The sequence below is a fragment of the Dendrobates tinctorius genome, unplaced genomic scaffold (genome assembly GCF_039654945.1).
Source record: "Dendrobates tinctorius isolate UK_male_01 unplaced genomic scaffold, ASM3965494v1 ptg000008l, whole genome shotgun sequence".
NCBI classification, from domain to species: Eukaryota; Metazoa; Chordata; class Amphibia; order Anura; family Dendrobatidae; genus Dendrobates; species Dendrobates tinctorius.
The window spans coordinates 49,491,931-49,504,583 of NW_027361676.1; the positions used below are offsets into that span (position 1 = coordinate 49,491,931).

Genomic DNA, 12,653 nt, shown 5'->3' on the forward strand with positions numbered 1-12,653 from the left:
TTGTCCAGCAGACAGATCTTCAATGCTTAGATCCAGAGAACCCCATTAAGTGTGTTCTCGTGTCTTCAGCCGTGCCATACCGTCTGATGTTAAGTGTGGTTTGGGCACAGTGCGGGGATCGGAAGAGAAGAACATTTGACTTTCCGGGCATGAATTTTACTGGATTGATTTTTTTGGGGGGAGCCATGTCACTTTTACAGCACCTCTGAACTACTAGGAACTTGGACAAACTCTCTATTTCCGTTGAAAGACGATGAATCTGAGTAAAGGCTTGTTTTCTGAAGGATGAGATGAAGTTTTTATTGGTGCCATTTGAGAGGACATAACTTTTTTTTATTGGATTTTTATTTTAATTTTTGAGAAACCAAATGAACAAAAACTATTTAGCAATTGTCTTTATTTTTTGTGCGCCATTTTACACTGCTCACCGTGCGGTAGACGTGGTTAGACAACTTTATTCTTCAGGTCACTGCAATTAGAGCAACGCCATGTATTTGTATAATTTTCTATTTTTGCACACTAAAACTCAGATTTGCAAAAAACAAAAGGATTTGTTATTGCTTCGCCATATTCTTATTTTTCTGCTGAACAAGCTGTGGTGGGCCTTGTTTTCTGTGGGATGAGTTAACTTTTTTTGTACCATTTTGGACTACATACTTTATTGCTTTTTTTTCCGCTTTTTTTGTGGCAGAGTGGACGAAAACCAGAAATTCAAAAATGATTCAGTATTCTTTTTTTTCACACCATTCACCGCGTGGTAAAAGGGATCAGATAACTTTTATTCTTTGGGTGATTACGATCTTAGTAATAATAAATATATATATATACTGTATGTGTGTGTGTGTGTGTGTGTGTTTGGTTTTTTTACATTTGCTACTTTTGCACATAAAACTCTTTTTTATAAACTATTTGTTTTCTTTGTTTTCTCAATTGTCATATTCTTATAGCTGTAACTTTTTTTATTTTTGTCAACGGAGCTTTAAAAAGGGACAAGATTACATTTTTATTGATACTATTTTTTTTATGTGATCACGATTTTTTTTCCATGTTTTGTATGTCAGTATGACGACAGTTATATTTTTAGCATATTTATTTTTTTAATGGTGTTCACAAAACTGGTTAAACAATATGACCATTTTAAAGGTTGGTTAGTTCTGGACGCGGGGATACCAAATATGTAATTTTTTTTCTTTACTTTAGTTTTTACAGAAAAATTGTATTTTTACTTGCAAATATTTTTTCACTTTTTTTTCGGACTTTCCCTTTCAGTTTTTCACATTTTTACAAACTTCTTTTTTTTTCATAGTTTTGAAACTTTTTTTTTTTTTTTGCTTAGTCCCCAGTATGGAACATCAACTTTCCCTGCTTAGATCACTAATCTAACACTCTCTAATGCTTTGCATTGCAGGGTATTAGAGCTGTCAATCAGACACAGGCAGGATGTATGTAAGTTATTCCCTTCCCACAATATACAGCATCATGAAACAGATTTACAAACACCAAGTGGATATAGAAGGATTGTTGGAGGGTATGGGAGCATCCAGTGTTTACTAACCCCATATATTCCCATATGCACTTGGTCCACTTAACATTGGCGCATTCCTCTGGTATCATCAGGTTCTGCCTGCCTTTCTCTAGCTGTATGGCCACATTGTATTCGATCTTCATATTAATGTCCATTTCATATAAATTGCCTGCAATAGGAAGCGATACTGCAGCAGATAGTATGGCTGTCCCTGTATAGAGCCATGCTTGCATGATGTTTATTGTGTAGAGTGAGCGGTAATAGACTGTACAATAGAATACACCAAAACATCATGACATCCAGAATATCTTGCGCTGTACGCGTGCTGCTAGGTCACTTTTCCTAATGCTGAATCATGTATAATTGTTTATATCATGTAAAGCTTTATATATTTCCTTATAGATAAGAGGTCTAGATTCCAGCTATTGCATTGACAGCATGGGTCATACAAATGGAGGAGTGTTGGAACTTGGCCCCTGCCATAGAATGGGTGGCAACCAGGTGAGATAAATCTGTGAAGTTCAGATACGTTCTGCATAACTTGCCTTTAAAGGGAAGCTGTCAGGTGACACATGAGGCCCAAACCGTGGGCAGCATATTTCAGCCACTGGCTATAAGATCACAGCCAGTCATGTTTGACTCTGAAAGGCTACGGTGTTTCCACAAAAAAAACCCAACATACTTTTAATGCACCAAAGGACCAAGCTGCACTGTGCACTAGTCGTACAGCCTGGTCCCCGGCGACTCCTCCCCGCATCTACCTACGTATGCGAATAAGCAGAGATTTGTCAGTGATTGTCAGCTGGTAGGGCAAGCCGCCAGGAACCCAACTGTACGACTAGTGCACAGTGCAGCTTGGTCTTTGGTGTCTATTAAAAAAAAGTGTTTTTTGTCTGAAACACTTTAGCCTTTCAGAGTCACACATGACTGGCTGTGATCTTACAGCCAGTGGCTGAAATATGCTGCAGCATCTATGGGCAGCATGTGTCACCTGACAGTTTCCCATTAAACCTGATATATCCCAAGACGTTTCCAGCGTTGTTCCATGAACAATGTTCATTTTAATCAATAGATCTTCTAATAAGTTCCACAATTGGATGTATTAAAAAAAAAAATGTGATAATCTTATGAATGTGCCCCTACTGTGTAATGGCCGTGTCTGACCGTACAGGGACATGGTCTGATCATACCACAGCTCCTGGGCAGGGGAGGAAGCAAAAGAGAGGATACAGACATTGCAGGACAGGATCGCAAATGATTGTTTCTTTGAGGTAAAATATTGTTTAACCCCTTAACCCCATGAGCTTTTTTTTGGTCTTGCGTTTTCATTTTTTGCTCCCCTTTTTCTCAGAGCCATAACCTTTTTATTTTTCCGTCAATATGGCCGTGTGATAGCTTGTTTTTGTACTTTTGAACAACACCATTGGTTTTAACATGTCGTGTACTAGCAAATGGGTGAAGATGCAAAAAAAAGTGCAATCCCACATTTGTTTTTTATTTGGCTTTTTAGTAGGTTCACTAAATGCTAAAACCATTATGATTTTCCAGGTCATTATGAGTTCATGGACACCAAACATGTCTAGCTTCTTTTTTATCTAAGTGGTGAAAAAAATTTCCAAACTTTGTTAAAAGAAAATTGTGCCATTTTCCGATACCTGTAGCGTCTCCATTTTTCGTGGTCTCAGGTTGGGTGAAGGCTTATTTTTTGCGCGCCGAGCTGATATTTTTAATTATACCATTTTGGTGCAGATACGATCTTTTGATCGACCGTTGTTGCACTTTAATGCAATGTTGTGGCGACCAAAAAAACATAATTCTGTTTTTACTTTTTTTCTCGCTACGTCGTTTAGCAATCGGGTTAATCCTTCTTTTTTTCTATTGATCAGGCGATTGTGAATGTGTACATGTGATTATTTATTTTTTTAAGTTTTATTTTGAATGGGGCGAAAGGGGAGTGATTTGAACTTATAAAAAAAATATATTTTTAAATTATTTTTTTTTTTTTACAAACAGGGAAATGTTTTACCCAACAGAAAGAATTATTTGTGGTCTTGTAATGTCTGTATACTCTTTTGCTCCCCTCCCTGCCCAGGAGCTGTGGTATGATCAGACCATGTCCCTGTAGGGTCAGACACGGCCATTACACAGTACACAGCAGGGGCACATGTATAAGATTATCCCAGCACAGGAACATTTTATTTATACATTTCCAGTTGTAAAACTTATTATTATTACTACAAAATCTAGTGGTTAAAATGAACTTTGTTCATGAGAAACCACTTTACACAAACATGAAAGAACATATTGGGCACCATCAAGACAAGTGTAAAAGCTTTGAATCGGCCCCATAGTCTATAGTTTTTAATGGATGGAGTGTGATGGTATTGAATTAGTACAATCACTAATTGTATAAATGTTTGAAATTCAAGAAAAATTGAGTGGTCACATCTGTGTATACCAGACTTGTATCAAGCGTATATAAGCTTATATATTGAGCCATATTTTCTGTACTGCCAAGTTGCTTATCCTAAAAATGTAGCTATCAGTGTGACATAATGTGTCCTTCCTGCAGAAATCTTATAACCTGATAGAATTAGATGTGCATGTACCTCGCTTCAATAAGCGACATCCACTTCACAGTACGGAGCGCAGAGCTGCATGAATCACACGGCCTGCGGTGTAACTTTCCAAATCGCAATATGCCAGATCTTTATTGAAGTCAATTACATGGGGAATGTATTACTGTTTCTACTATAGTGCAAATCAAGACAAGAACAAAGACTGAAGTATATTGCAATAGGCTTCCTTCTTCATTGCTTTAGACAGAGGAAATGCACGTGACCCATCTCATCATGGAGTAGTTGTATGGAGGCATACTAGGAAAGCATTATACTGTATTTAGTAGATAGGTGTAGCACTACATTTTTTTTATTGAGCACCAGATACTGAAACATGTTGTTTTGCTCAATCAGCTTTTCCGTATCAATGAAGCTAATCAGTTGATGCAGTATGATCAGTGTCTGACTAAAGGGCAGGACGGCACAGCAGTGATGATCACGCACTGTAATTTGAATGAATACAAGGAATGGCAATATTTTAAGGTAAGTGAATGACAAAATCAAAATACTTTATTACAGTCCATTAATATTCTTCATCAGTTTTTGCCCTAAGTTAAGTAAGCCCTGATGGTAGAGTTTAACTCTAACCAACATGGACCAGATTTAAAAACTTTTTCTTATTGAGGCCAACAATGCAATAGCGGGGCAGATTGATCAATATTAGTTCTTAGTGCAGCCTTGGACAAGGTATTCTTAAGACTGTCTAGACTACAACCATATGTATCACCATGGTTCATGCTATTTGATAAATCTGGTTTTTCTTTAGGCTGTCTTTTCTAAGTGTATGCCTCTTTTTAAAGGTGTTATCCTGGATTTTTATTATTTTCTGTATGGGTGAAAGAACTAACAGACAGGTAGGTACTAACTATCTACCTGTTCTGCACAAGGACAATCTCTTCCGATAATTACCCTGCTTCATTTCAACGCTGTCAACAGACTAGCTCCTCCTCTTGTAGTCTGCTCTGTCAACAGGGCGTCACTGCATATGTCATGCTGATTGACAGCCTACAGTTATGCATTGGGGAGCTGGCTGACAATCGGCATGACATCGGCAGAGATGCCTCTTCATTAGAGCAGACCAAAAGAAGACTTTGCTCTGTCAACATAACGTCTGGGAAATCTCCAGTAGGAGCAGTCTGTGACTGTTCTGAGCCGGTAGAAGTCAGCGCCGGACAGCACAGATAGATCACTAGAAACTACCTGCTTGTTAGTTCTTTGCCCCATATGAGAAAATAATAAGTCATGGAAATCTTCTATAAATACCTTAATTTCTGCCAGAAATTTGTGCCAATTTGTCCCATTCCCATAGCATTACATGTTAGGGTAACCCTTTCCTTCTCAGCCACACTCCCTTCTTGAACAAGGCTCAGAAAATGTCTAACATTCCTAATAAATATAGTACCAGACTTCTGGCCCATTTAGCTTGATACATTTCCAAAATGTGTTCTGCTTCATCCAATTAATAATAAACCGCAATGGCTAAATTGTAGAGGACAGTCTACGAGGAGACCTTAGATTAAGGATCAAACGATCTTCAATTGTCTACAACTGTTCTCTTGTTTGTTTCCTCTATAAAATGTCTTGACCAAACTGTTGTGGGTCTCACACACTTAGGGTACTGTTACACTTAGCGATGAACCAGCGATCCCGACAACGATATGGATCGCTGGTGCATCGCTAAGTGGTCGCTAGTGAGCTGCCACACAGGCAGATCTCACCAGCGACATCGCTGGGGTCGGGGGTCGCTACTTACCTGTCAGACGCCCTCCCGCCCGCGTCCACGCATCGCTCGTCGGCACCACAGGAAGCCCAGCAGGAAGCTGACGATGAGAAATGATCCAGGACCTTCTCGCGCGACCAGCGATAGTCAGCGGGGGAGCCGGTCGGAGGAAAGTATCAGACATAGCGATATCGCTGCTACGTCACAAAATCGGTGACTTTACAGCGATATTGCTAGCGATATCGCAGTGTGTAACGGGGGCTTTACTGACATTGGATTTAGAGCAGAAGGGTGGAGCAGCGTGATCTTTTATGAAGGCATAGTTGTGAAATGAGTGTAAAAAGTAACTAAATGTGGCAGTAACTAATTAATATATTTCCACAACAGTATCAAAAATGATTGCCGCAATCCATGCACCACCTTTGCCAGTGCCTAGTCTTCAATTTATTTTTTTTAGATGTCCCAAAATGTTGATCTAATACTAAAACAAATTTCCTGCTAGGACAAGAGAAATGTTATCAAATATGTTTTGACAAAGTAGGAAGCTCTGAAAATAAATCTTTTTGTCCCCTAGAACATAAACAGATTCACCCATATCCCATCTGGAAAATGCTTGGATCGCTCTGAGGTTCTTCACAAAGTGTTCTTGTCAGACTGTGACTCCAGCAAATCATCACAGAAGTGGGAGATGAATAACATCCTTAGTGTATAGAGTGGAAGACCAATGCACAGTGAACTTGGCAGAAGATATCCTGGAACTGCTGCAGCTACGAATTGTGTGCAGCAAAGAGCCTTCAACACATAATGAAGGAGAACGAAGATCTGCAGGATTGGGACGGGGTGTTCCTGCAGTTAATGTTTACAAGACTGCTTTTACCTTAAACTTTTTACACGTTTACATCATCTTGATTCAAGATAATGTCTGTAAAAGTGCTTCTAGCTCTGTTTGTAGGAACACAGCTATAAAGACAATAATTTTTTGGGATTATACTCAGGGGCTGGAAGGTAGTTTTTAAAACAAACTTGAAAATCATTTGTGTCTCAGTGATTAACTAGATTTCCATTTTATTTTAATTTTATTTTCCAAAGCACTGCCGCAATTTGTTTTAGCAATGGTGGCCTTTGTCCGTGCTGCTGTTTTGAATGGGAAAATCTGAAAAATCTTAGTGCCTCTTATTTTTTTCGGATAGTAGATTTATATGATATTTCTGGTGGAAGCCAATAGGTGACTGATGAATGTTTTGAATATAAGGATGCATAGACAGTTCAAGGGAACATTCTATTGACTTGGTGCCCTAGCCACATAACAAGGCCATAATTCTTCATGCGACGCACATACATGCATTTATACTGTTCTTTTAGTTGGGATAAGTCATGGCAGACCTGTAAATCATTGACATCCTCTAAACGTGCACTTTATCTGTGTAAATTGTCTAGTCCTTTTTAAGTCTACTACCCACACTCCACGTGTCTTTACACTCCATGTAGTACCGGTACCAGATATTGCACAATGTTCCGATAGTGACAGAACATCATTTTCCCATTGTGGTGTTTTATGACACTGGAAAAGTTGAGGATATAGGCTTCAGCTAATCTCAGGTTAAACGGTCTCCTACATGAGTAACACATGACTAATCATTGAAATGGTCTGTACAGAAACTACTTCATCATGATACGTTGTGAGCTCGGGTCCTCCTCCTGAAATGACACATACTGGTGGCATGTGAACCATACAGATAGTCATGCTGTTACAGACCGTAGATAGCTTTCCCCCCTTTCAGTTGGAGACTGGTTCTCTTGTTCAGGTCACATCCTTTCTGAAGTTTCCGTGGGATGGAAACGCATTGGAAGCTGCTCAATGCATCTTGAAGGCACAGGTATAAAGACCCCAAGTACAGGAGGCCGCTGATAACTGACGGAGGGACTAAAGCTGTAACCTAGATGGACATATAAATACACGGATGCTTGAGAAGCAGATGCTACTATTAGTTTATGACAAATTCTTGAAGGTTGTGCTAGAAAGAAAAGTAAGCTGTAACTCTTGGATTCCAAGATGCTACCACTACAATGATATACAGCCGTTGTTTGAATGTGGGAGATATTTCAGTAAAGCGTGTTCTCACCTGTGAATTTTCTTTTTATGCTATTATGAATCTCACAAAACATATTCTTGCAGTTTTTATTTTTATCTTTTTTAATTCCAGGCCAATATTTTATTTTGTATTACAACTGATGTGTTGACGGAGGTGATTGTTCATTAATCTTGTACTATGATGCTTTATCTGAGTTATCATCCCTGCTTCACCTTTTGTAATATGCACTTCTTTATACAATGCGCCTGTTACCAGCTGCGTTGTCTCAACACAACTGATGATTGACAAGTAATGTACACTGTCGGTACATAAAACGTTTTTCTTGAGTATCATATAACTGTTTCATGGCACAAATAACAGGATAATTATATCCGTACGAGCTAATGAAATAAATTGATTGTGGCTTTGATCGGTCTAAGAGCTTTTGCAGACCTGTGTGGTTCTCGGTCTGATGACTGACTACAATGCACGGACTGGCCACAGGTCTCCCAACTGGAACATGACAGCTTGATATAGTTCTTATGAAGCGGTCACTCTCTAGTCAGGAGACCCGCGGCCAGTCCATGCATTGCGGTCCAAGATCCATGCACGGCTGCATGAGCCCTTACTGGATAACTCAGAATATTTGCACAAATGCTAAAATACAGACACCTCTTGCAGCTGACCCTTTATCGGTGTGCACCTTCTACCCTACTGTCATTCATGACCACTGGTGGTCTTTGTGCTCTCCCTATAACAGAATGCTGATGGATGTCCTCAATATGGCCATTACAGCTCAATTCTCACACCGTGTGCCAACATTATTACATGACTGGCAGAATAAACGGTACGACCCAAAATTGTTAATTTGTTAAGTACACAATTTTTAATCCTGTAAATTAGTAGAAAGTCACAAGTTACCTCTATGTAGGTACATATCCATGGGAAGATATTGTGCTTGTAATTTATTTATTTATTGATGGGCACATTAGAAGACACCATAATCTGTTTCACACTTGTTAAGCTGGTAATATAAAATGTACAGGTTCTACAAAGTGATCCCTGAAAACGCCAACGATTGCAAAATTGGCTATATAGCCACATTAGTCTTAAAGAAGCACTCCCATGAACATTTTTTTTTCCATTAAATGTGTGTGCATGTAATGTAGTGAATGTATTAATATACTCGGCTACTGTCACTCTCTGGATCCAGCGCAGTCTCGCTGCTCTTCTCTATGACGTCACCACAAGTCTCTTATGTTGTAAGCCCATTCACACCACCTGACATGCAAATGTACACCCATTTAATGAAGAAAATAACATTCATGGTGAACTGTGAAGGTGTATCTCCAGTCAGAACAAACCTCTTTGAGCAGGTATGTAATCTAGAACTGATTTGGTTCCTATGAGCAGATGCACGAGGAAAGGCTTCTTACATATACAGTATAAAGAGACTGTAGTGGCCGTCACTTTATAGATTATAATGGCGTCTGTTTAACATATAAATCATTGCTTATGACTTATCTAATGAATGAAAGCCGTTGTAGCCTTTTGTTGTCGGGTGCCACTGGAAGGCATCCATTACCAATACACTTTTACATTATCCATTTACATTATCCATTTAACAGATATGTAACGAGACACTCATGTATATATTTACTAGATGCCACACAATGCCATCAGTCCCCATTAGCTATCATCTTAAAAAAAAAAAAACCAGCAAAAAAGCATATCGCATTATACAGTTGTTTTTTGTGATATTTATAAATTCCAATCAGATGAAGGCCAACAAGACTTGTTCTGGGCTCTGACTAAATACCCCTATAAACACATTTACCGCATATGTCAAACGCTTTCTTTGACATTTGAACTAAATATACAAAAAAAAAAATAATGAATGGAACTTCAGTCTAAATGATTTCAGCTTGTGCTTGGAGGTGAACTCAAAGAGAACCCGTGAACAGGATTTTATACCCCAATCTAATGGCGTGTATGTAGAGGTGCTTTAATGCTGAGAAAATCCTGATCTTTTTTTTTTTTTTTTTTTTTTTAAACCGTCTTTATTGAGCAATAGACATAAAATAAAAGCATCAGAAAAACATCTGATAAGTAAAAATTTTACAGTACTTTGACTATTAGACAGTGTTTTATAACTATAACCAATTCCCCCCACCCCAGGGCACACATCCGCATTTTCAAAAAATAACTTTAATCCAGCTTAACCGGAGTTCTGCCATCAATCTGCTCTCTCATGTACCAATCTGTAAATTGGAAGCAGTCATGAATCGCCTGGCGTATAGATTGTGTCTGAGTATTATCCTGATCTTTCTTGTAGAAATTCTTTTTACTGCTTTAGAGAAATCCACTGTTGAGATTGTATGCTAATGAGTTTGAAGTGCAGTGGGCGGGCCCTGCACCTACAGCTCTCCTGCCTCTGTCCCTATTCACCACCCGCTGCCTGACTCCTGTCCTTCATGTTTCAATGTCCAGTCATTCACAGACAGGAGGCTGCAGCTGGGGAGTAGGGAGCGCTGCAGGGCCCGCCCACTGCACGTCCAACTCATTAGCATACAATCTCAACAATGGATTTCTCTAAAGCAGTAAAAAGGATTTCTAGGAGAAAGATCAGGATTTTCATAGCTCTAAAGCACCTCTACATAGATGCCATTAGTTAGGGGTATAAAATACTGATGACAGGTTGTCTTTACATTGTGAGTTAAAAGCATTATCTGTTGACAATGTCATTTTAAAAATGTTGTAGACTCAATTTGTCTTTTTAATCAATACAGGAACTTATTGAAAGGAGACATGGGATGCGGAAACTTTTAATACATACTAGATCATAAAGCATAGACAGGACTACTACCTTACCCCGAATATAGTGGGTTAAACAAGGTAAACAACATAGTTGAAAGCAATACAATTCTTAATGTCAAACAAGAAAACCAAAGATGTTAATTGCAACTGCTTAACGGGTGAGATTCTCTCATAGCTATCTTGTCGGATGGAAATGTTTTATATAACGGCTACTTCTATAAGTGCCCCTGTCTGTGCTGGGTTCATTTATTAATGACTGTGTCATTCAAATCTTGCATGATTAGTGACCACTAAATATTATTGCAACCTAAAATGGAGTTTCCATATGTATGCGGCTCAGTAGTCCTCAAGTATGCAAGTCCCAGTGGATTGGAGCAGTTTACACCACAAGCTAATTTCAAGAGTAAGGCCGAGTGCAACGCGAGAAATTTGCGCGAGTCTCTCTCCTCAATACCCAGTACTGCCACCGGCTAAACGCTTCGGTGTGAGTGCCCACGGCAGTGCCGGATATTGATGTGAGAGACTCGCGTTAGTTTCTCGCATTGCACTCGCAAGTGTGACCCCGGCCTAAGCTCCGCAGTACACCCGAAAATACAGCACGTAGCTGGAGCTTGTAAGGGACCAGTGTGAACAGGCGTGAGAGATTGACAGTGTCCTAGTATACGCATTACATAACAATTGAGGAAAATCTAAGAGATCAGGCTATAAACAAAATAGTATTTTTTGTATAACCCATGCACTATACGTTCACGGATTATGGAAGGAAAACATTGTGCAGGTAGTTTGTATGTAACTTGGGTATTGAGTGCAATTACAGCGATCTGTGAAATTATTGGGTATATTGAGACAGTCCAGCATCTCATAAATCCACAGTGAGTGAATTGTGTATCACAGTGGTCTGCCACCCACAGCCCATATTTGTGAAACTACAGTAATCAGCATGTCCAGACAACGTATGTGTGTGACGTTTCACAAAAACTGGAGCCTCCCAGGTTGCAGACCTCTGCTTTCTGTTCTGTTGTCTATAAGAAATCTCATGCTTTTTGCGTTATATGATAACACCACTATGCATTTTCTTCATTGGTTTAGTTTGATTTATGCAGATTTTTGATACACTGTATGTTTCTGTAGAAATTGTACAGATACCGATGCATTTTACTATGGGTATTGGGGTGTTCCTGTTAATTTGGGGGTTGCTTGTTTTTCTAGGTGCAAGAATAAATATTTTAATTTTTTGTCATTGTTTTCTATATACATATTAAATAATATCTTCCTTTAAAAGTCCAGTTTTACACGTCCAACATACGTGGTCCAAGAACAGACCGCAATGGGCAGTTCTCCTCGCCCAAACGCAACAACCTCATAGGCATACAGTTGTGGCCAAGCGTTCTAAGACTAACACAAATGTTGATTTTCACAAAGTTTACTGCTTCAGTGGTTAGATCTTTAAGTCATTTTTTCTATGGTTACTGAATTACAATTGTAAGCAAATCATAAGCTTTTACTTTTTTTATTGAAAGATACATCAAGTTTGGTCAAAGGCTCAATATTTTCTGTATGGGCCTAATTTTTTTTCCGACTTTTAGGCTATGTGCACACGTTGCGGATTTTGATGTGGATCCGCAGTGTAGTGCACAACCAAAGTTAATCAATGGGAAAAATCCGCTCGGATTCGCAGCGTTTTATTTTCCGCAGCATGTCAATTCTTTTTGCGGATCTGCAGCATTTCTGCACCCATTGACTTCCATTGAGTCAGTCAAATCTGCAGCAAAACCACAGGTTTAAAAAGATCTGCGTTTTTGCTGCGGAGTTGCGTGCGAAATACGCTGCAGATAGGGAGGAAGAATGTGTGGGCGGAGAAGATGTGCTGGTGTCTGTGTATCTGTGTGTGTGTACATGTG

General features: G+C 39.1%; 1 protein-coding gene across 3 annotated transcripts in view; it reads left to right on the top strand.

The window, feature by feature from the left end:
- The window catches only part of GALNT7 (polypeptide N-acetylgalactosaminyltransferase 7), a 262,812-nt gene extending 250,825 nt beyond the window's left edge, over window positions 1-11,987 (top strand). For all 3 annotated transcript variants that reach the window (XM_073577415.1, XM_073577405.1, XM_073577400.1), the window contains exons 10-12: window positions 1,928-2,026; window positions 4,498-4,626; window positions 6,438-11,987. In XM_073577415.1, the coding sequence (XP_073433516.1) occupies window positions 1,928-2,026; window positions 4,498-4,626; window positions 6,438-6,575 (366 nt within the window). In that variant the 3' untranslated portion in view covers window positions 6,576-11,987. The remainder of the gene's footprint in view (window positions 1-1,927; window positions 2,027-4,497; window positions 4,627-6,437) is intronic.
- The last annotated feature ends 666 nt before the right edge of the window (window positions 11,988-12,653 follow it).